This window comes from Engystomops pustulosus, chromosome 6, assembly GCF_040894005.1.
Source record: "Engystomops pustulosus chromosome 6, aEngPut4.maternal, whole genome shotgun sequence".
In the NCBI taxonomy this organism is placed as follows: domain Eukaryota; kingdom Metazoa; phylum Chordata; class Amphibia; order Anura; family Leptodactylidae; genus Engystomops; species Engystomops pustulosus.
Genome location: NC_092416.1, coordinates 140,300,993 through 140,323,786, shown reverse-complemented (window position 1 = coordinate 140,323,786; position 22,794 = coordinate 140,300,993). Strand labels below are relative to the sequence as shown.

The 22,794-nt window shown below is 47.0% G+C and overlaps 1 protein-coding gene across 1 annotated transcript; it reads right to left on the bottom strand.

Moving 5' to 3' along the window:
* Nucleotides 1-769: 769 nt before the first annotated feature.
* Nucleotides 770-21,491, bottom strand: LOC140064457 (keratin, type I cytoskeletal 19-like). The gene is made up of 7 exons (XM_072111387.1): nucleotides 20,845-21,491; nucleotides 9,783-9,865; nucleotides 8,089-8,245; nucleotides 7,847-8,008; nucleotides 7,640-7,765; nucleotides 7,111-7,331; nucleotides 770-1,338 (listed from the first exon to the last, which is right to left on the bottom strand). Exons 1-7 carry the CDS (start codon nucleotides 21,289-21,291, stop codon nucleotides 1,260-1,262), a joined length of 1,275 nt encoding a protein of 424 aa, XP_071967488.1. The 5' UTR covers nucleotides 21,292-21,491; the 3' UTR covers nucleotides 770-1,259.
* Between the last annotated feature and the right edge of the window lie 1,303 nt (nucleotides 21,492-22,794).

The window sequence follows — 22,794 nt, the reverse complement described above, 5'->3', positions numbered from 1 at the left end:
GCTGCCCCTGCTGTTTCCTGTCCATTTCCGTGGTGTTTCCATCCTTTTCTGAGGTTCCCAGGTGCTTGGCCAAGCTTCCCTGTGCAGATCCTTGGTCCCCTTGAAAAATGCTCGAGTCTCCCATTGACTTCAATGGGGCTTGTTATTCGAGACGAGCACTCGAGCATCGGGAAAAGTTCGTCTCGAATAACGAGTACCCAAGCATTTTAGTGCTCGCTCATCTCTACTAGTAACATCTCCCACGGAAATCCAGGGGGTTCACAGACTCAGAACCCTGATACTTATCTAAGGTTATTTAGATGCAGACCTCTATTTCATTGAATTAACCTAAAGTGTTTGCTTGGGTTTCCTCCGGTTTCCTCCCACACTCCAAAAAATACTGGTAGGTTGATGAGATTTTGAGCCCCATGGGGACAGAGACTGATTTGACAAGCTCTGTGAAGCGCTGCGGAATCTGTGTGCACTATATAAATAAAGGAATTATTATTATTATTATAATGTCATTGGTGGGGGATGGTGAGATTCGACTCAAAGTTATCACTTAATCACATTTGGGTTTTCTTAGAACCTCTTCATAAAATGTCTGATACGAATATATACTTCTGTGTTATCATGGATTCTGAAAAGAATGGAAACAAAGTGCAGTATAACCAGGATAGAAAAACCTAATTTTGCCATTTTTTGAGCATTGGAATGTTGTATTTGTAGACAGACATCATGACACAATTAAATTTTATCTGAGATATTGCTTTATTACTGCAACTATACTTTGTTTATAGCTTGTGCATTTGTTTGCAATATTGAAGAAAGGGTCAATGGGGCACATGTATCATAAGTCCGGCTTTGTTCATCCTTTTTTTTTCTTGACTTTTCAGTTGGTCAGATGTATCTTAGTGGTTTATTCAAATTGATAAAAGGGGCGTTTGTACTTGAATTTGCGACTTTTAAAGTTAAAAAAAGTCCCCAAAAGTCACAATGAGTTCTAAGCTCATTTCTATGCCTGGTCTGGGGACGCTATATATTTGCACCAAAATTTGCGACTTTTTTGTGACTGCTTTGAAAAGTCTCAACTTTAACATCTGGATTCAGCTGATAACTTAGGGAACACTGCAGAAAACTAAACAAAGGAGAGCTTTGACGAGAGACTGTCTTGGGCTCCAAAAAAAGTCGCAAATGAGCACATGCTCCATGAAACGTCTCAAAAATTAACAAAAAAAGGCAAAGTAAAGTTTGGTACATGTGCCCCATTGTGATTATTATTACTTCTCAGCTGCTGAAGTCTCTTCTTTCTCACAGTCTTGTGGATCTTCGTAGTGGTTGTTGTGGTTGTCGTTGATACTGAAAGTACACACAATGTGAAATCAGTACCGTAGTGTACATGGCCTCATTCATTTATATAAGACATCAAATAAATACACTAAAATAGAAAAACAAATGATCTAATATTTTCAACAATTGTGGTATTGCTGAAAAATTCAAGTGTAATGCTATGCCATACACTGCCTATGGGTAAGATTGGTGCTGTAAAAATCAACCCTATTTCTCTAACTTCATCAGTGCCTTAAAGGGGTTCGCCACTCTTTTACATAAGTTGTCCATATGCCTTTACTGAATATTTAACAAGTCATTTAGCATACCCGCTACTTACTTTATTGTTGTCTGCAGATTCTTAGTGATTCTTTGTGTACATGTGTGAGCACTGATGAATATGAGGAAGTGTAGCAACCTCATCCTGCTCCCTCCCCTCTTCCTGTCTCTGTCAGTGTGGATGGATAGTGGAAAGAAAGGCACAGAAGCAGTGTATATATGCAGAAGGAAGCATGGTGAGAACAGGGAAAGGCTAAAGCTATCAAACAAGGGCAAAGGTAAGATTTGTGGGAGATTTGGCCCAGTAGAGACCGTGGTAGCGGGGTGCTGTGATGCAGTTCACGACAGTGACACCAGGGTACAGTCCAAAACAGGTCTAGCCTGTGTTTATTTCAGCAGGAACAAAATAAAACAGCCTTCACATTCTGGCATCAAAAACAAAATAATATCCTACCCGTCAGGGTGCTAACTAAACAATGGTTCTCTGACTCACCACTAACAAAAAATATTTTGCTGCTCCAGGCTCCACTCAGGGAGACAACACTCTCAGCTCTGCTAGGCAGCTTAATGCAGGCTGATTGGGCTGTTCCCACCACCTGTGTCCAAGGTGCTGGACAACACAACCTCAGCACTAAGGCCTTGCATAATAGCAAAACCTAGGGGAAACATACCGCCCATCCACAGTTAACCCCTTCAGTGTCTCACATACCCTCCCCCTCTGTTTGACCCTGTGGGGGCGAACACTTTTGGCCATCAGACAGTGGGTACGAGACAGGGCATCAGCATTCTCTGCAGGATCCTCTCTCGGGTCTTCTCAGCACCTAAGTGCCCTCCCAGCACATGTTTTTGTGCCAAATCTAGCACCAGCCTATGGTGAGATTGGGGTACTACAAGTTGCTCAATCTCCTCACCCCGTATCTGGTCAACCCTGTACAACAGTTCCCCAACAATCACCATTCGGGGGTATATTTTGTCAGCCCCTGGTATTCGGAGTACCCCATTTATTACTTTAACATTCTCCCGTGCTTTAAATAAGGTAGGGTCCTGTAGCTGTGCAGCCCCAAAATTTTCACGGGAGATCTAAAGGTCCGGCATGTCGGCTACCTCCCCGTGGCCCTCGACCTCACCAGCTAGGACCTCTAGGGGAGAGAATTCATCACATGGGGTCACCCCTACTGCTGGTGTGGGTACATCGGCCTCAAAGGGTTCAGGGGCCAAGGCCGGACATACCTGTTGTCCATTATCTGCAACAGCACCTGAGGTGGGTCTTCGACTCCAGAGGTCCCAAAACACCGGTAAGTCTCTGCCGATAATAGCCTCATGAAACAAGGTCCCCACCACCCCCACTTCATGGGTAATAGTACCACAAGGGGTATGTAGGTTGATGACAGCAGTGGGATATTCGCGAGTGTCCCCATGTATACACAACACTCCCACTTTCCGCCCACTGTACAGTCCAGGTTCAACCAAAGTTCCCCGCACCAGGGTGACCAGACTCCCTGAGTCTAGCAAGGCTTCCACCGTGTGACCCCCGATTGTGAACATACACACTTGGGGTTCTGCATCCGTGACCAACTCGGCTGCCAGAACCGGCCGGGCAAACAGTGACACTCGCCGGGTCTGGTTGCAGTCCATTGGCTCCACTGACAGGGGACAGTTGGCAGCAATATGGCCCATTTCATGGCATCGCCAGCACTGGATAAGGCTATGACCTCTGTCACGAGCCTCACTGGGTTTCTGGGTATCCACGCCCCCCAATGAACCCCCTCCCAACCTGACCTGTCTCCCCTTTTCCGCAGTAGCAGCCTTACCAGATGGTTTGGTGACCCTGTCACTGGCACTGTTTCGTGTGGGAGAGGTAAGTAGAAGATCCTCCGTAGCCCGATATCTCTCTACTAGGGACACGAGTTCCTTAGCTTTTGTGGGACCGGCCTGTCCAACCCACCGCTGGAGCCGAGAGGGCAGAGAACGGGTGAACTTGTCGAGAACCACTCTCTCTACCATCTGTGCTGGGGTGCAGTCCTCTGGTTGTAGCCACTTCCGGACAAGATGGATCAGGTCATGCATTTGGGAGCGTGGGGGTAGTTTTTCTGAGTAAGCCCACTGGTGGACCCGGCTGGAACGAACTTGAACGATGACCCCAAGACGAGCCAGAATCTCCGCCTTTAGCTGGGGGTACTCACGGGCTTCTGTTTCACTCAGGTCGTAGTAGGCCTTCTGCGATTCACCTGTCAGGAACGGTGCCAGGACACCTGCCCACTGCTCAGCTGGTAACTCCTCTCGCTCAGCTACTCGCTCGAACACAGTGAGATACGCCTCCACGTCGTCGGTCGCCGCCATCTTTTGTAAAGCCTTCTGCACTGCAGCCCATGCGGAATGCTGGACAACCAGGTACCCTTGCAAACCAGTATGGGACCCCTCAGTAGCCGTCGCTTGCGGTGCTGCCATAATGCCAGAAAACTTTTCCATCATCAGCTGGAACATGGCTTGCTGCTGACAGGACCTCTCCTCCTGTTGCAGGAGCATGGCTTGCTGCTTGCGGGACCTCTCCACCTGTTGCTGGAGCATGGCTTGCTGCAGCTGCCGATTAGCCTGGGACTCTTCCTGCTGTTGCCGGAGCATGGCTTGCTGCTGCTGCCGATTAGCTCTGGCCTCCTCTTGCAGGTATTTAATAAAGTCCCCCATCTTGGCTGTATCCTGCAATTTGCCTGCTGCTTTCACCCAGGCCATGCAATGTTGCAGGATGTAGTGAGCCTTTCAGGTGTGTGTCTTTTGAACTGCCCGCATCCTCCACCATATGTGGGAGATTTGGCCCAGTAGAGACCGTGGTAGCGGGGTGCTGTGATGCAGTTCACGACAGTGACACCAGGGTACAGTCCAAAACAGGTCTAGCCTGTGTTTATTTCAGCAGGAACAAAATAAAACAGCCTTCACATTCAGGCATCAAAAACAAAATAATATCCTACCCGTCAGGGTGCTAACTAAACAATGGTTCTCTGACTCACCACTAACAAAAAATACTTTGCTGCTCCAGGCACAGAGGTCAAGGCTGCGTGCTCTCCAGCCTCCACTCAGAGAGACAACACTCTCAGCTTTGCTCAGCGGCTTTATGCAGGCTGATTGGGCTGTTCCCACCACCTGTGTCCAAGGTGCTTGACAACACAACCTCAGCACTAAGGCCTTGCATAATAGCAAAACCTAGGGGAAACATACCGCCCATCCACAGTTAACCCCTTCAGTGTCTCACAGTACATAAACATGCAGGGATATGTCTAATGGAACAGATTTATTGAAAAGGGCCCAACCCCTTTAAGGTACTAAGTTTAGAAAATGTGCTTTCTCTAATGTTCTAGATGTCTTAATATGATAGATATTGATTTATATAATAGATTTTGGGTTTTTACATTCAGATGCAGCAGAAAATTCTTCTGTAAATTGTGACTTTAAGAAGTTGATTGTAGCCAAAGAAAATTATGGAACTCTGCTATTGGTAATGGATTCAGGTCAAAATAAATTTAAATTTGCAGCCAGCCCCCATGACACATGAAGCATCAAACTGACTACACACAAAATATACCTGCTGACTAAATGCTTTGCCAAATGTAAATTTTTCCCAAATACCCAATGTACATAAAGACTAGGCTCAGCCTAAAATATATGTGTTATTTATGGGCTGGGCCAGACTCCTGTAGCAGTTTCTTATGTAATATAGCTTGTTTTAGTCTCCTAAATTTGTCTACTATAGTGTAAAGGAAAATTAACTGCACATTACTTCATATACAATGCAGATCTACCTGTGCTCTCCCAAACATCATGGGGGGGGGGGGCATTTATTATAGTCTTTCAAACGGAAAACTGGCATTTTCTTGCTGAGCCTTTTGTGCCACTATTTTTATGGGCTCTAAATTGCCTCTTGTGATTCAGTTACTTTACTGGAGCTTCAAGTTTTCTGACTCCTTTTGTGGCGCAAAATTAGAGCAGCTGGGGAGACAGTTCTAATCCTTTTTGTTAGTGGGCCAAATCATTAATCCCTTGCTCCACAAACTTAAATCACACTGAAGATGATAGCGCACTGCCTGCTCCACCCTGCACCCAAATTAATAAATCCCCCCCATGTCTTTACTTTAGCCCTTGGTATATGCAGAATTCTGCTGGACAGGGATAGCAGAGCTGTGTTCCTGAATCTACCTCTGCATTTATTCCTGGACATATTCCATTTTAAGGAAATAAACTTCTCAAAAATGTTTTTTTAGCCTACTAATTTTTTGGACTTTAGGACAATCCTTACTATAAGACACACCCTAGATTTAGTCTTCTAAAAATATATTTTATACCAATTGAAATATCCCTGTTAGTCGAACAAAAGAGCAGCACATATCTGTGACATCCATACATTTATACACACAGCCCTGCTACATCCATATATTTACACACACAGATCTTCTACATCCATACAGTTACATACACAGGACTGTTACATCCATATAATTACACACACAGATCTTCTACATCCATACAGTTACACACAAACAGCTCTGCTACATCCATATATTTACACACAGCTCTGCTTCATCCATAAATATACACACACAGCTCAGATATACACACACACAAACAGAAAAAGGAACACACTCAACACTGCTACATACACTGAGCACTGCTATACCCAGTGGGCACTGCTACATACACAAATACACACAGTGACCGGGCACTGCTATACACATAAACACATACACAGCTCTACTATAGACACATAAGGAAGACACTGGGCAGTACTATACATATAAACAAACAAACAGCTCTTCTATACACACATAAGTAGCATATGGGGAACAACCATACACACAAACACACACGCAGCTCTGTTAAAGACACATAAGGAGCACACTGGACACAGCTATACACATAAACACTCACACAGCTTTGCTATACACACACATAAGGAACACACTGGGAACTACTCTACACATGAAAACAAACATACTCTAAACCCCCTCCCCTCCTCTTCTTCTTACCCTGTCCCAGCGCAGCATATCCCCATTTTTGGCAGTATTTGGACTTTGAGTGATGTAGGAAGCATGTGATCAGTCACATGATTCTGACAACGCCACAGGTCCAGTAAGCAGTGAGTAGGCATGTCGGTACAACCAGGAGAGGGAGAGAGCAGTGCGGAGGCTTTCCTCTCTGGGTGATTGGGTGCAGCGCTATGTCAACGCCTCGCCCTATCTCCGTTAAAGCGACAATAAGGAGCGGTCTGGATCCACATGGCCTTGGGTCTATAAGACGCAGGCACTTTTTAGCAAGATTTTTTCTTGCTAAAAAGTGCGTCTTAAAGTCCACAAAATACTTTACTCTTTTAGGATTGACACAAAAGAGAATTCTTTTCTAGGAACCTTTGGAGTGGGTAACTAGGTTACAGAGAATATGTGGTATTTATATGTACTTATTGACTTTTTGTAAAATGTTTTGTGTGAATAAATGTTTATAAAAAGTTCAGCCATTCCTCTTTGTTGAGGTAATCACCTTTGATTATGCTCTTCCAACAGTTTACGGTATGTGCCAATCTCCGCCTCTAAGTGAGCCTTGATGTCCAAGAGGGTCTTGTACTCCATATTCTGCTGTTCCAAGTCAGATCGAAGATCTGCAAGTTGAGACTCCATGCCATCAATAAAATTCTGCAGTTGATGAAGTTTGCTGGCATATCGAGTCTCAGTCTCTTCTAAGATGGACTTCAGTCCTGCTGTCTGATGGAAGAGATGAGCAGAAAAGTCAAGTGCTACTGTTTGACAATTTCACCACTATCTAAAGCCTATGAATCTCCAATATGGCTTATCCATGTATTTTCTAAAATGTGGTCATAAGTTGGCTCTAGATTCTTACTGATGCCGATAAGTATCAGTACTTAAATAGAAGCAATTGTAGACTATTGTAGACTATTTAACTACACTAAATAGAAAACTTATGTGCATCTTAGTACCCATTGAACTTATCCCATGTGATTTACGTGCGCCATTTGCATTGCTTCGGTATGGTAAGTGTTTTGTAGTATTACCATGCAGAGTTGTGACTGCAGCTCAATCTCTAGCCCCTGCGAATAGTGTCTCAGATCAGTAGTTTCATTTTTACTGAAAATCATTTGTTCTGTGTTAGAAACCACTTGCTTCTGGACAGATTCACTCTAGAACAGGAAATAGGAAATTAAAATATATAAAATAAAAAAACAGTGATACATAGAGCGATAAATAGAATTAATCTATACCTGAGACAAGTACTCAGCCTCTACATCTCTCTTGTTCTTCTCAGCAATGTACTCATATTGATCTCTCATTTCAGCCAATGTTTTGGTCAGGTCAGTCCCTGGAGCTGCATCCATCTCTACATTTACTGTGCCTCTCATGAGTTGGCCCTTCTCACTCATCTCCTGAAGAGACAGTAACAGGAGAAGTCAGACACCTGAAAATCTCAAATGAAAAAGGTAACTTGGTACAGTAGACATTTTACCTCCTCGTGGTTCTTTTTCAGGTAGGCCAACTCTTCCTTTAGGTTTTCAATCTGCAGCTCGAAGTCAGATCTGGTGAGGGTTAATTCATCTAACACTTTACGCAAACCATGAGTATCAGACTCAACCCTCATTCGCATAGACTGCTCATTCTCATGCCTGAAAATGACAAAGGATCATGAAGTAAGAGCTCTCCTTATGGCGACTTTGGCAATAAAGGCCACCTTGTAAGCGTTTGAAAACTTATAGCCATTGATGCTCCAATAGAGGATTCTGGAACAATAAAACCAATGCCTCTTTTTGCTACATTGAAAGACAGCCCCCTAAACATCAAGGATGACTTTCAAGAAGTCTAATGACATAATGTGGGATCACAGCTAAACCAGAGCAGGGCCCTCACTCCTATTGTTCCATATGACTGTTTATTCCCTGTAATGTAATATTATATTTGTATATGTCCCCTATGATTTGTAAAGCGCTACGGAATTTGATGGCGCTATATAAATAAAGATTATTATTATTATTATTATTATTATTATTATTATTATTATTATTATTATATCTATTCCAGAAGGAACAGATTCCCAACTGTAGACAGCACTGTTTCAACATAGCTGTACTTCTTCAGTACTTTAATCAGCACTTTAACCTTATATCATGTCATTGGGCTTCTTGAAAGTCATGCTTGACATTAACTGGGATGGCTTTCAAGATAACAAAAAAGACATTTTTTTCTATGTACCATAATGGAAAACATATTTTTCTTGAAAACAACAAAGTAACACTTGCAGACCTCAGCTATGAGCAAATTTAATATGATAGTCGGTCCTTAAAGGGGTTTTTCCATGAAATAAAATTCTCAAATTTCAATCATCTAGTGATGTTTACACAATACAGATAATTGTTAACCCTTTACTTTGCAATTTTACTCAGTTTTATTGCTTGTTTAGCTCCTATCAGATGGTCAGTGAAAAATTCCAGGGTGTGGGCGGAGACTCCCTAAAGACACATTTTGATCTATTTTGTGAGCTGACAGTGTGGTTAAATTATTAGGGTACCATGTATATAAGGTTTATAAAAACTTTCATCTGGCTTTCAAACATTGTGCTAGTATCTGACACATAGAGAGAGATGAGACAGATCAGGGATGATGAAATCCATGAGATGCCTATTGCACACAATGGCAGTCAGCTCTCCTACATCTCTGCTATTCCAAAAACACTAGATCTGCTGTGCCTCCCCATATAAACAACTTATTTGTTTGTAGCTCGTAGTTCTCCTCACACTGCTGCTGGCAAGAACTCAGATCCTGTGTATCAGTAAGCATCATTGAGTGAGCTCAGTGCTGACTGCAGGGGAGTGGGGATAGAGTGTAGGCAGCAGAGAGAGAGAGAGAAAAACTCAGCAGCTGTCACACAGAAATCCACGATGGCTTCTCCTACCCTAAGTCAAAAGTTACAGGGTCGCTTCTAGGGGAAACTGAAATTGTGTACACCAGGACTGATAGAGACAGGTTGGACTTATATCTGTGAAATGCAGTATTTTTGTTGATAATAGTGAATTAGAGAGTGTGTTATTTTGTTATCCGCAATACATATAAGAAACTTGTCTTTGTGGGAATAAACCTTTAATGTAAGGATGTAGCATAGTCCTTATGATACAGAGATCACATCATGATCTAGTTATAGAAACTTACTTGAGTTTAAAGTCATCAGAAGCAAGACATGAATTGTCGATTGCCAGCAAAACATCATTGTTTTCCATGGTAGCATTGAGGATCTGTAAATGAAATGAGTAAATGCGTGATCATTTCAAGAAAGAAACTAAGAGACTTTATTTTTAGACTATCAATGATCAAGCCCATATTTTTATTTTCAGTATGCCATATGGATATTAGCCCTTGCAAGATCAATTTGCACTTTGCGATGATCTTAAAAAGGTTTAATCGGACAGTATCTTCTGTATACATTGAGAGATTTAAGCCTGCCCTCCAAACTAAGTCAATGCTATGAGACAAGGGCTGTGTCACCGGTGACCCCAAAACAATTCTCGGATCATGGGTGCACCTGTGTTCCGCTGTGCCGTCCGGCTCCCCACCCGGACCTATATCACAGATGCCCCCGTGATCCATGTTGCGGATATCGGGTACACTGGTGCCCCTCTATGGGGCGGCTCGGCTACCCCATTCGCGGACTCACCTGTACACGAGCCTGCTTCTTGGTGCTTTTGGCCGCGCGCGTCCTTGGGCTCTAGGGCACGCACGCGCCGGCTCTTCTGGATTTAAAGGGCCAGCGTCCTTCTGATTGGCGCTGGCCTTTACAGCTCTTTTCCCCTGCCAAATCTTAAAGTCATTGTCCGTGAAGTGAAAGCCCTTCTGTGTTTCCTAGTGTTCCTTCGTGTTCCAGCGTTCCCAGGATTCCTCTGTGTGTCTGTACTCCAGTGTTCCTCCGAGTTCCTGGATTTCCTGTGGTGGTCCTATATTCCTGTGGCTGTCCTGTATTCCTGTGGCGTTCCTGTATTTCTGTGCTGGTCCTGTATACCTGTGACAGTCCTGTATGCCTGTGGCGGTCCTGTATTCCTGTGGCGGTCCTGTATCCCTGTGGCGGTCCTGTATCCCTGTGGTGGTCCTGTATCCATGTGGCGGTCCTGTATTCCTGTGGCGGTCCTGTATCCCAGTGGTTATCCTGAGGTCCTGCCATCCCGAGGTCCTCCCATCCCAACGTCCTGCCATCCCGAGGTCCTGCCTTCTCGGTGGCTGTTCCTGTGTCCAGTTCCTGTGGTTCCTAATCCGTTCCAGCGTTCCTGTGCCATCCTGTGTACCAACGTTGCACTCCTGCTGTCATCCCAGGCTCGGACAGTCCCTGCTTGCTACCTTGGCTGCCACCGTGAGCATACTACCAACCCTCGCGACCCATCCAGAGGGTCCACAGATTCTTTTCTACAGAGACTCTCTGACAGTTTGCCCATCCGAACTGTTACAGGCTGCCGCTATGATGTACCCTTCCTGTCTTTCTATTATTTGTTTGGCCATTTATTTGGACTTGGCCAGTAAGTAGCAACTGAACTTGGTGACAGTTGGTGGAGCTGGACCACTAGCAATCAGCTAATCTTGAATATTGTCATATTCTTTATACATCTTTACCATATCTCTGTATCTATTATCTGTATTATTGGAAAAACTTTAATACAGGCCATCTCCAACTTAAGAACAAGCAACTTACAGATGGACAAAAGGGCCTCTCATTCCACTGAGACCTTTGGTGAAGCTCTCTGTATTCTGGTAATTTACTGATCTTTATCACCAGGTTGCAATAATCTACTGTAAGAGTTATCACATGTGTCTGCAATGCTTATTGATAATCATTGTTGAAAATGCAATAAGCCTACAGAATTGCCTGTATACAGCAAAAAAGGTAATATTATGGAGACACAACAACTTAATGGAAGTGCAACATCCCCCACCGGGGCCTAGCCTTTTCTCAGGGCCTGGAGTCAGCCGGGACCCGCAGTACCTGAGTGGCTGGCGGTTGCGGCCTAAGCACGCTTTTGTCACGGTGCTTGGTATGGGGAACCGGAGGGCTGTCCTACAGCCTGGCAGGTCTCCAGCAGGGTGGTGTTGGCAAGAAATGATGAGGGAGAGGCTGCTACAGCGGATCTCCCTGGGGCAACCCTTTGGTGTCTAGAGTATGAGTCTCTGTGTGGTGGACAGGGTGCCCGTGATGGTGACAGCCGGAGTAGCAGGGACCAGACGGAGGCAGAGGTTGAACAGAAACACTTACAGTTCTTTATTGGAACCGACAGGAACATCAGCAACGTGCCTTTAACAAGATGGTGGAGTACTGGAGAGGTATTTGGAGGAAGCCACAGGAGGTAGATCGCCAGCCTGGATGCAAGGGCAGGCTGGGAGGCAGCTGTGTCCTAATAGGAAGCTTCAGCTTGTCCTGGAGTGCTTCAGGTATCACCCTTGAAGGTAGGATGATACCCCTTTCCTCTCTCTCTCTCTCTGTCTAACTTGCTCAGACTCTCTGGTCTGTCTGGAACTCCTCTAAGAGTCTTCTCTAGAACATTCCTGGCCAGGGGTTTTATTACTCCCACTGGTCAGGTGGTGGCTGCTCCTCCAATTACCTCTCAGCTCACAGAGAGAGGATGCAATACATGTGATTGGCTGACACATATTACATCACATAAAACAATTAACTCCTGCCTTACCAGGCAGGATCTACCACTGCAATGTCCCCTGTGTGATGTAGTGACATGCTGTGGGGCTGACTAGACCCTACACAGGCTGCAAGCTACATGGTGGGACGTATTCGCAAACACAGCTCTGCTTTGCATCGGCGAGGGTGTTGCATACCCCCGGGGCAATTGAAAGAGCCGCCCTCGGCTCGACTACGGATGGTTTGGGGCGCAGAGGTAGATAGGGGCACTTCTATGAAGTGCAGGCTACATGATATGTAGGGACAAACCGCCCATGGTCCTGGAGACAGTCACCTGGGTTAGTGTCGGACTAAGACACAGATATGTAAATGCTAAGTATGACAGTTGGTCGCTAACGCCATTAAACCAAACTGTACAGTAGGAAAGGTGTGGTGTCATGTACTGTAATCCACTCCTTGCACCAGGGCCTGTATATTTGTTATATAAACACTTCTTCCCTAGCGACAAATATATAGGGTGTATATGCATTACATTAGCATATGTGACACAATTAAACATTATACTACATAGAGACGGTCCGACACAGCCACACTACAATCTGAAAAGCCTATCAAAGGTTAGTGCAATATAAAAATAAATAAAGCAACAACTTTTCCTTGAGGTTGGCCAAAAGTCTCACAGAAGGTCTCTAAGATCAAAGTTCATCTTCTGGGTACAGCCCTTGAGGTGGGGAAAAGTGCAAGAAAGATGCAAAGGGTCTCCTCTTTGTGTAGAGGGACCGAGTCCTTTGTAGGAATCTCTGCTGTGGCAGAGGAAGGGGTGCTATCATAGCACATGACAATGGGCAGTTCAAGGAATGTCTCTTGACTGAAATAAATAAGGGTGAGAGTCCCAGGAAAGTCTCTGGCTCTATAGGGTTAGCGGGCACTCAGCCCAAATGGGATAACAATAATAAATATACATATGTACAAGATACACAACACCTGGTAAGGCTTTCAGCCCATCAGGGGTTTCTCAGAATCTTCCTCGGTGGTAAGTATTTCGGTGAAAAGCGTATCTGCCTCCTTCTTCTGTGTGACACCAGTTGATACTCCTGCAGGTACGCAGGAGCTTTACCTTTTGTCTCCCTTTGAGACCTCCGAAGTTCCGGCCTGGAGAAGATAACAACCTCCTCATCGTCCTCCTCTGAGTCAGGCGCTGGAGTCGGAGTCTCAGCTGCCTCTGATGCTTCAGGGGTTGCAGGCTCTGGAGCCGGATCATCCTCCACAGGCAACAGTATTGGAGACTGCGGTGGGGATGATGGTCTCTCTGGGGTACCTCTTACTGGAGTGGAAACAACAAAACAGAGTTGAGGCACAGTCACAAGTTCTAAGAAACTGGGGGTAGGTGAACACAAAGAGGTCTGTAAGTTGGGGGTCGAGGTGAGAGGTGTGGACATAGGGGCAAAAGGACGAAGACATCTCTTCAGCCGGTTCCTATGTACCCGGAGTGGTGGACGGTCTCCTCTTGAAATCTCGTAGACTTCAGGGGAGAGACTGTCCCTAACTAGGTATGGCTCACGCTCCCAACGCCCATCTAGCTTACTGGTAGGATGGTTGTTGCGCAGCCACACTCGATCTCCTGGGGCAAAAGGCTCAGCACAGGCATTACGATTGAAGTCCCTTTTTTGTTTCTCCCGGGCCTCTTCCAACCGCAGATCCACAACTTCTCTGGCATCCGCCAGGCGTCTCTGGTGTTCATGAACCCAGTCAGTCTGGGGGAGTAAAGACTGGGAATCAGGGGACTCCATGTCCCAGGTCATATCTGCAGGGAGATGGCCGTGCCTCCCAAACATCAGATAATACGGGGTGTATCCTGTGGAGCAATGAGTGGTATTGTTGTACAGGTACACTAATTCGGGCAACAGTTTTGGCCAGTCAGCCCTTTTTGCAGGGGTCAGAGTCCTCAGCATATTGATTAGAGTCTGATTCATCTTTTCACAAAGCCCGTTGCCTTGGGGATGATAGGCTGTGGTCCTCAGCTTTTTGCAGCCATATAGAGTGCACAGCTCCTGGAAGACTTGGGACTCAAATGCTGTTCCTTGGTCCGTAAGGATCTGGTCCGGACAGCCATAGGGGAGGATGAAGCTCTTCCACAGGGCCGCTGCGGTGGTCCTTGCAGACAGATCTCTGACAGGTACTGCAACCACAAATTTGGTATAGTGGTCGATGATCGTGAGAGCATAACTGTGACCGGATCTGCTGGGCTCCAACTTCACATGATCCAATGCCAAGATCTCTAAGGGTCGTTGGCTCACAATGGGATGTAGAGGGGCCCTTTGATTGTGTCGCTCTCCTCGAGCGATGGCGCAGGCTGGGCATTCTCGACACCAGGCTTCGATGTCGGGCTTCATGTTGACCCAGTAGAAACGCTTTCGGAGGGTGGCTTCAGTCTTCTGAGCGCCAAAGTGTCCGGACTGGTCATGGTACATATCCAGTACTATCTTGGCGTCCCTCCTGGGAATCACAATCTGGTACAGCCGGTCATAAGTGATAGGGTCCAGAGTTCTTCTCTTTAGCAGACCCTGATGCATGTTCACAGTCTTTCTCTGGCGCCACAATTGAGACAGTTCTCCATCAGCTCTTCTGCGGCGGATTCTTTCAGGCACTCGCCCACTAGAGAGATAGTCCATTACTTCTCCTACGGCGCGGCTATCCGCCTGAAGACTTATCCAGAGGTCCTTTTCCGCAGGGGGCTCTGACTCTTCTTGGGGAGTAGCTGGCGCTGCCTCTGACGGTAAGGAGTAAACTCTCTGGGCATCTTGACGCACAAACCGGGCATAGAACGCTGGCATCTCGACATCTTCCCACTGAGCATCCGTGGAGGGTCCCTCCCACTGGTCAGGGAGACGGGACAGAGCGTCGGCGTTGTCATTGGTCTTACCAGCCCGGTACTTGATGGTAAAGTTGAAGTTGGCAAGTCTGGAGGCCCACCGTTGTTCCAGTGCTCCAAGACGAGCGGTGTTCAGATGCGCCAAGGGATTATTGTCTGTGAAGACAGTGAAGAAGGATGCAGCCAGGTAGTCCTTGAACTTTTCGGTCACAGCCCAGACTAACGCCAGAAACTCCAACTTGAAGGAACTGTAGTTCTGGTCGTTTTGCTCCGGTTCTCGGAGGGAACGGCTGGCGTAGGCTATGACCCTTTCAGTTCCGTTTTGGAGCTGGGATAGTACAGCCCCTAGGCCTTGCTTGCTGGCATCAGTGTATAGGGTGAAAGGCAGACTGTAGTCTGGATATCCCAACACCGGAGGCTCAGTCAACCGTTGCTTGAGCATCTGGAAGGCAGCTTCTCGTTCGGCTGTCCACTCAATGGATACTCGGGAACGTTGGCTCTCTTTTGGCAGGCCCCTTAGAAGTTCTTGCAGGGGAGCAGCCAGCTGGGCAAACTTCGGGATGAAACACCTGTAATAACTGGCAAATCCCAGGAAGCTTTTGATGTCCCGTATGGTTGATGGGGTAGGCCAGTCGTGGACAGCTGCAATCTTCTCTGGATCTGGCTCAATTCCATGAGCGCTCACCACATGTCCCAGGTACTTGACGCTAGGTTGTAGCAGGTGGCACTTGGATGGCTTGACCTTCAACCCATGTTGGGTCAGGATTTGGAAGACTTCAGCCAGATGGTGGAGGTGGTCTTCATAAGTATTGGAGTAGATGATGATGTCGTCCAAGTATAGTAGGACGGTCTCGAAGTTTCGATGACCCAAACATCTCTCCATCAGCCGTTGAAATGTGCCTGGGGCGTTGCATAGCCCGAATGGCATGTTGTTGAACTCGAACAGGCCCATTGGGGTGGTGAAAGCCGTCTTCTCTCTGTCTTCCGGCGCCATGGCCACTTGCCAGTAGCCACTGGTCAGGTCCAGGGTAGAGAAGTAGGCAGCTGACCCTAGGGCTGCGAGGGATTCCTCGATTCGAGGCAGAGGATAGGCATCCTTGTGGGTGATATTGTTGATCTTCCTATAGTCAACACAGAATCGAAGGGTTCCATCCTTCTTTTTCACAAGGACCAGCGGGGCAGCCCATGGGCTGTGACTCTCCCGGATAACGTTGGCTGTCTTCATCTCTTGTACCAGCTTTTTCACCTCTTGGTAGCGGGCTGGAGGTATGGGCCGGTATCGTTCCTTGATAGGAGGATGAGAGCCAGTAGGGATGGTATGCTGGATCAGGGTAGTCTGCCCAAAATCCAGTGGGTGCTTGCTGAAGGCCTGGTGGTGCTTCATCACGACATCTAGGACACCTTGAACTTGATCTGCAGGAGTAAAATCATCATCTCCAATATTGAGCTCAAGCCACCAGGATTGCTCGGCAGGCTCACCTTCAGCACTTTGCTTCACTTCCAACTGTTGGGAGGCAGACAGAGCGGTTTCCACTAAGTCTTCAGGATGGACGCTGAAGAGAGTGGCCACGGCTTGGTACTTTCTCAGATCCACTGGGGAGTCTCCCACATTTAGTAGTCGAATGGGTACTTGTCCTCGGGATACAGTGACTAGGCTCCTGGCGGCTAGAATGGGCAGGTCTTCATCAGCTGGTAGAGGTTCTACTATCGCCTGGTAGTCTTGACCTTGGACACCCATGCAAGCTCGACACCATACTAACGTCTCAGTCCCAGGTTGAAGGCGGACAGGTTGGGGATCCTTGATCCGGGCTCTGCAGATTTCTCCATTAGGGCCAGCAAACTTCTGTTGCGCCGCTAGAACCTGCATAGTCTCCTGAATTACCTTCCGGGAACCGTTGGGCACTGTTGGCAGGGAGTCGTGGAGAGCCTTCAGCACTTCAGGGTAGCAGTTGCGGAGGACATTGGTACCCAGTACCAGTGGGAAGTTACCGTTTTCGGGCACTCGTGTCACCACTACGCCCTGTCTGGTTAACTCAGTGTCTCCAATGGTTAGTGTGGGCTCCCAGTAGCCGCGGATGGGTACGGGTTTTCCGTTTGTAGCAATAATGTTCAAATAAGCCCTGGGAGGCTGGACTAAGGATGCCCCTCCTCGGCATTTCTCGAAGGTAGCACTCCGGAGGGTGGTCACTTGAGAGCCGGTATCAACTAAGGCAGGTAGGGTAACTCCGTTGATGGTTACCTGAACCATGGGGCGAGTCCCCACGAACCTGGGCATCCAGTTGGCATCTCGGGGACTTACAGGTTCTTCCCTTGGAGGTCGTCCCTTAGCTCCAAGGGTTTGTCGTTTAACTGACGACATCCATCCTCTTCATGCCCATATTTACGGCAGTAACTGCACCGCTGGCGGGGTCCCTTCTGACTCCAGGTGCTTAACGACTTCGCTTCCCTTGGGCGCTGTTTGGCTGGGGAGTCACGAGGGGTAGCTGACCGTACAGAGTTCTCTGGAGGTTTCCTCCTCATGGCGGAGACAGTCACTTCCAACTGGGTCAACCGATCGAGTATTTTATGCAGGGTGTCTGCCAGATTAGAGACCTGTCCTGCTAAGTCAGCAACTTCCGTAGCCGCAGGAGTAGGTGATGTCGACTGCGTTGGATGGCAAGCTAGAGCAGATTCCTCCATTTCCACGGATTCAGGCTCTTTCTGCGGTCCAGTAGGCGGTCGGTCCCCTAATATGTCAATGGCAATTTCCTTAAACTCAAGAAAGGAGGCCTGGGCATGTTGAGAAGAGATAATCTTTAGTTGACACCTTTGATTTCTATCAACAAGTCCATTAATGAATTGTTCCCTCAGGGTTTGGTCAGAGGTTTCAGCGTCTTTGGGATCAAGACGGGTTATGGCCTTCCATGTCTCCTGTAGGGAGAGGGCAAAGTCTCGGAGGGACTCTTGGGGCTTCTGTCTTTTCCCGAAGAATTGCTGCTTCAACTCTGAGGCAGTACACTTGTCAAAGGTGTTGCGCAACCTATCAAGAATTTGGACCACATTCTGACACTGTTCTCGGGGCCAAGACTTGACTTCCCGGAGAGCGGGTCCTTTCAACTGCCCAGTTAGGATGCCCACTTTCTGTTCCTCTGTGAACGGGTACAGGGCCAAGGTGGCTAACAACTTGTCTCTGAATTCAGGGAGACTGTGTGATTCTCCCTCGTAGTGGGGTAACCAGGGGGCCCCCGGATAGTAGGGCATAGTCAGAGGCTTCATGGTGGGGGTCCCAGGGACACTAGCCGTAGCAGGGCTGAAGGGACTCTCTGGAGGACTTAACATGCTCCGGTACCCTGAGGAGGGACCAGGGGACGGGACTTGCTCCAGTCCCGTATCTTCGTCCTGGGCGGACATGACTGGCCTAGCTGAGGGAAGCCTGTAGGGTTACACAATGTCCGTTGCTATGGGCGATGGCTAGAATGGGACGTGGGCACTTTAAGACACAGTCACTATTCCCTGGGAGGTGAGCCAATAACCTAGCGTCGGAAACAATCTCTACCCCCCTTTAACTTCCCCAGCGGTACTCACTCAGGATCAGCCGCGGTGACAGGACAGCTCTGGTGCATGAAGGACTCTGTTCCCGATGTCCGGCAGGCAGCAGGGGATCGGTGATGCTCAGCGGTGTTCTCCTCCAGTCGCAGGACACGTGCGCCGGAGCTCCGGATGAGGCGCTCGCTGCTGGCAGGCTTCAGGCGCGGCCTGCGCCGAAATCCAAGATGGCCGATTAACCCTCTTCGTTGCCGGCCGCACACGCTCCAGCTCCTCCTCCACGGTACTTCTCGCCACTCGCGCAGGGGGCGGAGCCTAGTGACGACTCTGGAGTTCCCGCCAGTGAGGATTTGGCGGGCTGGAAATACTTGCTGCGCCACACGTCTCTGAGGTAAAATGCTTCAGGCGCAGCAGCGCCGGATGTAGCAGAGCTGACAAAGTTCTTTGCAGGGTTTAACCTCTTGAGTGCTGGAGCGGAGCTCGACAGCACGTGGCAGCAGTAATACAGTTCAATGTGAAACACACAAAGTCACTTGGGCCTATACCCGAATGGCAGCAGGGTTAGGCAGTACAACCGTTTCTTAATAAAGTACAGTCTTTTAGTGCCAGAATAAGGCACAGAAGTATATATCCTGTGATCGTGACGCCACTTGCAACATCCCCCACCAGGGCCTAGCCTTTTCTCGGGGCCTGGAGTCAGCCGGGACCCGCAGTACCTGAGTGGCTGGGGGTTGCGGCCTAAGCACGCTTGTGTCACGGTGCTTGGTATGGGGAACCGGAGGGCTGTCCTACAGCCTGCAGGTCTCCAGCAGGATGGTGTTGGCAAGAAATGATGAGGGAGAGGCTGCTACAGCGGATCTCCCTGGGGCAACCCTTTGGTGTCTAGAGTATGAGTCTCTGTGTGGTGGACAGGGTGCCCGTGATGGTGACAGCCGGAGTAGCAGGGACCAGACGGAGGCAGAGGTTGAACAGAAACACTTACAGTTCTTTATTGGAACCGACAGGAACATCAGCAACGTGCCTTTAACAAGATGGTGGAGTACTGGAGAGGTATTTGGAGGAAGCCACAGGAGGTAGATCGCCAGCCTGGATGCAAGGGCAGGCTGGGAGGCAGCTGTGTCCTAATAGGAAGCTTCAGCTTGTCCTGGAGTGCTTCAGGTATCACCCTTGAAGGTAGGATGATACCCCTTTCCTCTCTCTCTCTCTCTGTCTAACTTGCTCAGACTCTCTGGTCTGTCTGGAACTCCTCTAAGAGTCTTCTCTAGAACATTCCTGGCCAGGGGTTTCATTACTCCCACTGGTCAGGTGGTGGCTGCTCTTCCAATTACCTCTCAGCTCACAGAGAGAGGATGCAATACATGTGATTGGCTGACACATATGACATCACATAAAACAATTAACTCCTGCCTTACCAGGCAGGATCTACCACTGCAATGTCCCCTGTGTGATGTAGTGACATGCTGTGGGGCTGACTAGACCCTACACAGGCTGCAAGCTACATGGTGGGACGTATTCGCAAACACAGCTCTGCCTTGCATCGGCGAGGGTGTTGCAGAAGCATTCACACTGCCGTTACCCTCCGTACCATAACATCCCCTCGCCGCTCCATAGTGGAATATGTTGCACGGCGCCATATGCCGAGGAAAGATAGGACATGTCCTATCTTTTCACAAGGCACAGAGCAGTATGGTCACGCACATGTAGGGCACCCTACAGCTCCCATAGGGTGCCGTGCGCCCATTGCCATCTATGGGGGACATATATACGGCCTATATATACAACGTATGTCCCCCCTATGGCAGTGTGAATATAGCCTTAATGTGAAGAATCCCATTGGCAGGAGTCCACTATCATTCTAGAAAAACTATGACAGACGTGCCACCCTTCCAACACTGACTACTCTTTGTCCATGCTAAGTACGGTATGTATAGCACTTAAAATCAAGAGGTTGGAACAAGATGTCAGCTTTATTTTCTTAGTTACCTGTTAATGGTACGTATATTTTACTGTTTACCTGACAATCAAACCTATTAGTTTATCATATGAAAGTGATAACCCACAATAAATTTGGCACATTCCATTATAATCCCAATAATATATGTAACAATTCTTCAAAAATGGCCATGTTTATTTATGACATGCACTCTTGGTTCCCCACAAAGCCAAACCAAATAGAGTACTATTGAAAATATTGTCTTTGTTACCTTTTCCCGCAGCTCCTCGATTGTGGTGTAGTAGGGGGAGTAGTTTTGTTCACGCACAGTGATTGACCCCTGCTTCTCATACCATTCATGGATCTTATGCTCCAGATCATTATTGGCATCTTCCAGTGAGCGCACTTTGACCAGGTAATTAGACAAACGGTCGTTCAGGTTTTGCATGGTGTATTTTTCATTCCCAGATAGCAATCCATCTCCACCGTGGGAAGCAGAGCCTCCACTGAAGCCAGATCCACCTGCTCCACTAAAGGAGACTCCACCACCAAATGCAGAGGGCAAGCTGCCAGAAGATACCATCCTGGAAATCGACTGGGAGATTCCTGAACCCCCAAACCCACCATGAATGCTCGACTCTTCATAAACTCCAGAGAGCCTAGAGGAGATGCCACTAGCTCCCTTGGAAGTGCGGCTATGGTTATAGCTGTTACTCATGGTTACAATGAGGGATCAGTGTGAAGACTTTGAAGACACCTATTGGAATAGGCTCGAAAAGTTCATCCAGGTGCTCTTTATGCTGTCCCCATCTGTTGTTGCCATTGTATACATGTATAATGTAAACTTCTTGGACCATGCCGGCCTGATACTTCAAAACTTTACTTATCAGATTCCTCTATTGCAGATGCGTATCAGAGTTTTATTCTCTTGTTCTCTCCCAGAACAAAGAGAATTAGAGAGAAAAATTGTCAAGTTTACAGTTGTAGAGATAAGAAATTCTTTTGGTTGTAGGAAAACAAGATATACTTCCAGGCAGATTCTTCTATAAGCTGTCACTCTCTTGAACTCACAACATATATATATATATATTGTCAGACTAGACAAGCAACATTCACACAAAGTCATCTACAGCTTAGAAACACAACAAATTCCTGAAAATTGAAAGACGTGTCTTCTTTGCTAGGGGAAACAATCAGTGAACAAAATGTATTATGAAAAGCATGGTAACTGGGGTCTGGTCATTTAGTAACCCTGAGAGGGCCTCCGACACTTTAGACAAGCTTATTGGCCAACAAACAAAGTGTGGTATGATATATATTTTTTAAGCCCTTGTTTAACCCCTTCATGACCAGTCCACATAAATTAATGGGCTGGATGAAGCATGTATGGAGATGGCTCACAGGCTGAGCGCTCTCCACAAACAGCAGGGTTCTTTTGCATCATACAGAAGACATTTGCCGCTAGCTGCTGTGTTCCGGGTCAAACATGGCACCTACACAGCTGGCACAGGCATGTAGCCATTGGGCAGGGGATAATGAACGTCATTGTGGGGTACCAATCAAATGCTTTGACAGCCAGAAGCCTTTCAGAGCTTTCCATGGCTGTTATCATGCATTTTCTATTACAGCCTACCAGAGGAGGGCTGTAATAGAAGAGCAGTATATTCACAATAAACTGCAATACTATGGTATTAAAGAATCTTGTATGAGCAATCCGACCCCCTCAAGTGGCCTGAAAACATATACGTGGATGGGGGTTCCCAGGATGTTCTTGGCGCCAACCACACAAAGTAGCAACTTTGTATCGATCAAACTTCTTTATTGGTTTGCTCAGTAAAACGTGTTTCGAGCCCATTGTGGGCTCTTCATCAGTTACATAAAGCATTATGTTTTTTTTTTAAATGCAACAAATTTTTATTGAAGGAGTAAAAGAAACAAGTACTGCTTCGTATATACAGAGAATCGTTACAATTCACCATATAGGCCATAAAGACATGGTAAAGTGAGCATGTATTGCATAATTTAGGTGGATAATGTAGCACAATATAACTGCTTATATCAGAGAAATAATATTGACATAATGCACATAGTTGGCATGAGATTAGATATTGCTACCTGTCGTAAATTAACTGTGAGGTGCGATAAGTATTGTACATATCAAATTTGGAACATTAGCAAGGAGTAAACAAAAAGCAAAATGAAAAAATAAAATAAAGAAAAA

Coding starts and splice junctions, on each gene's coding strand:
- LOC140064457 (XM_072111387.1), bottom strand. CDS start 21,291: ATGAGTAACAGCTATAACCATAGCCGCACTTCCAAGGGAGCTAGTGGC. Junction 9,866..20,844: donor TCGAGGAGCTGCGGGAAAAG/GTAACAAAGACA, acceptor TTTCATTTACAG/ATCCTCAATGCTACCATGGA. Junction 8,009..8,088: donor TGAAAAAGAACCACGAGGAG/GTAAAATGTCTA, acceptor CTGTCTCTTCAG/GAGATGAGTGAGAAGGGCCA.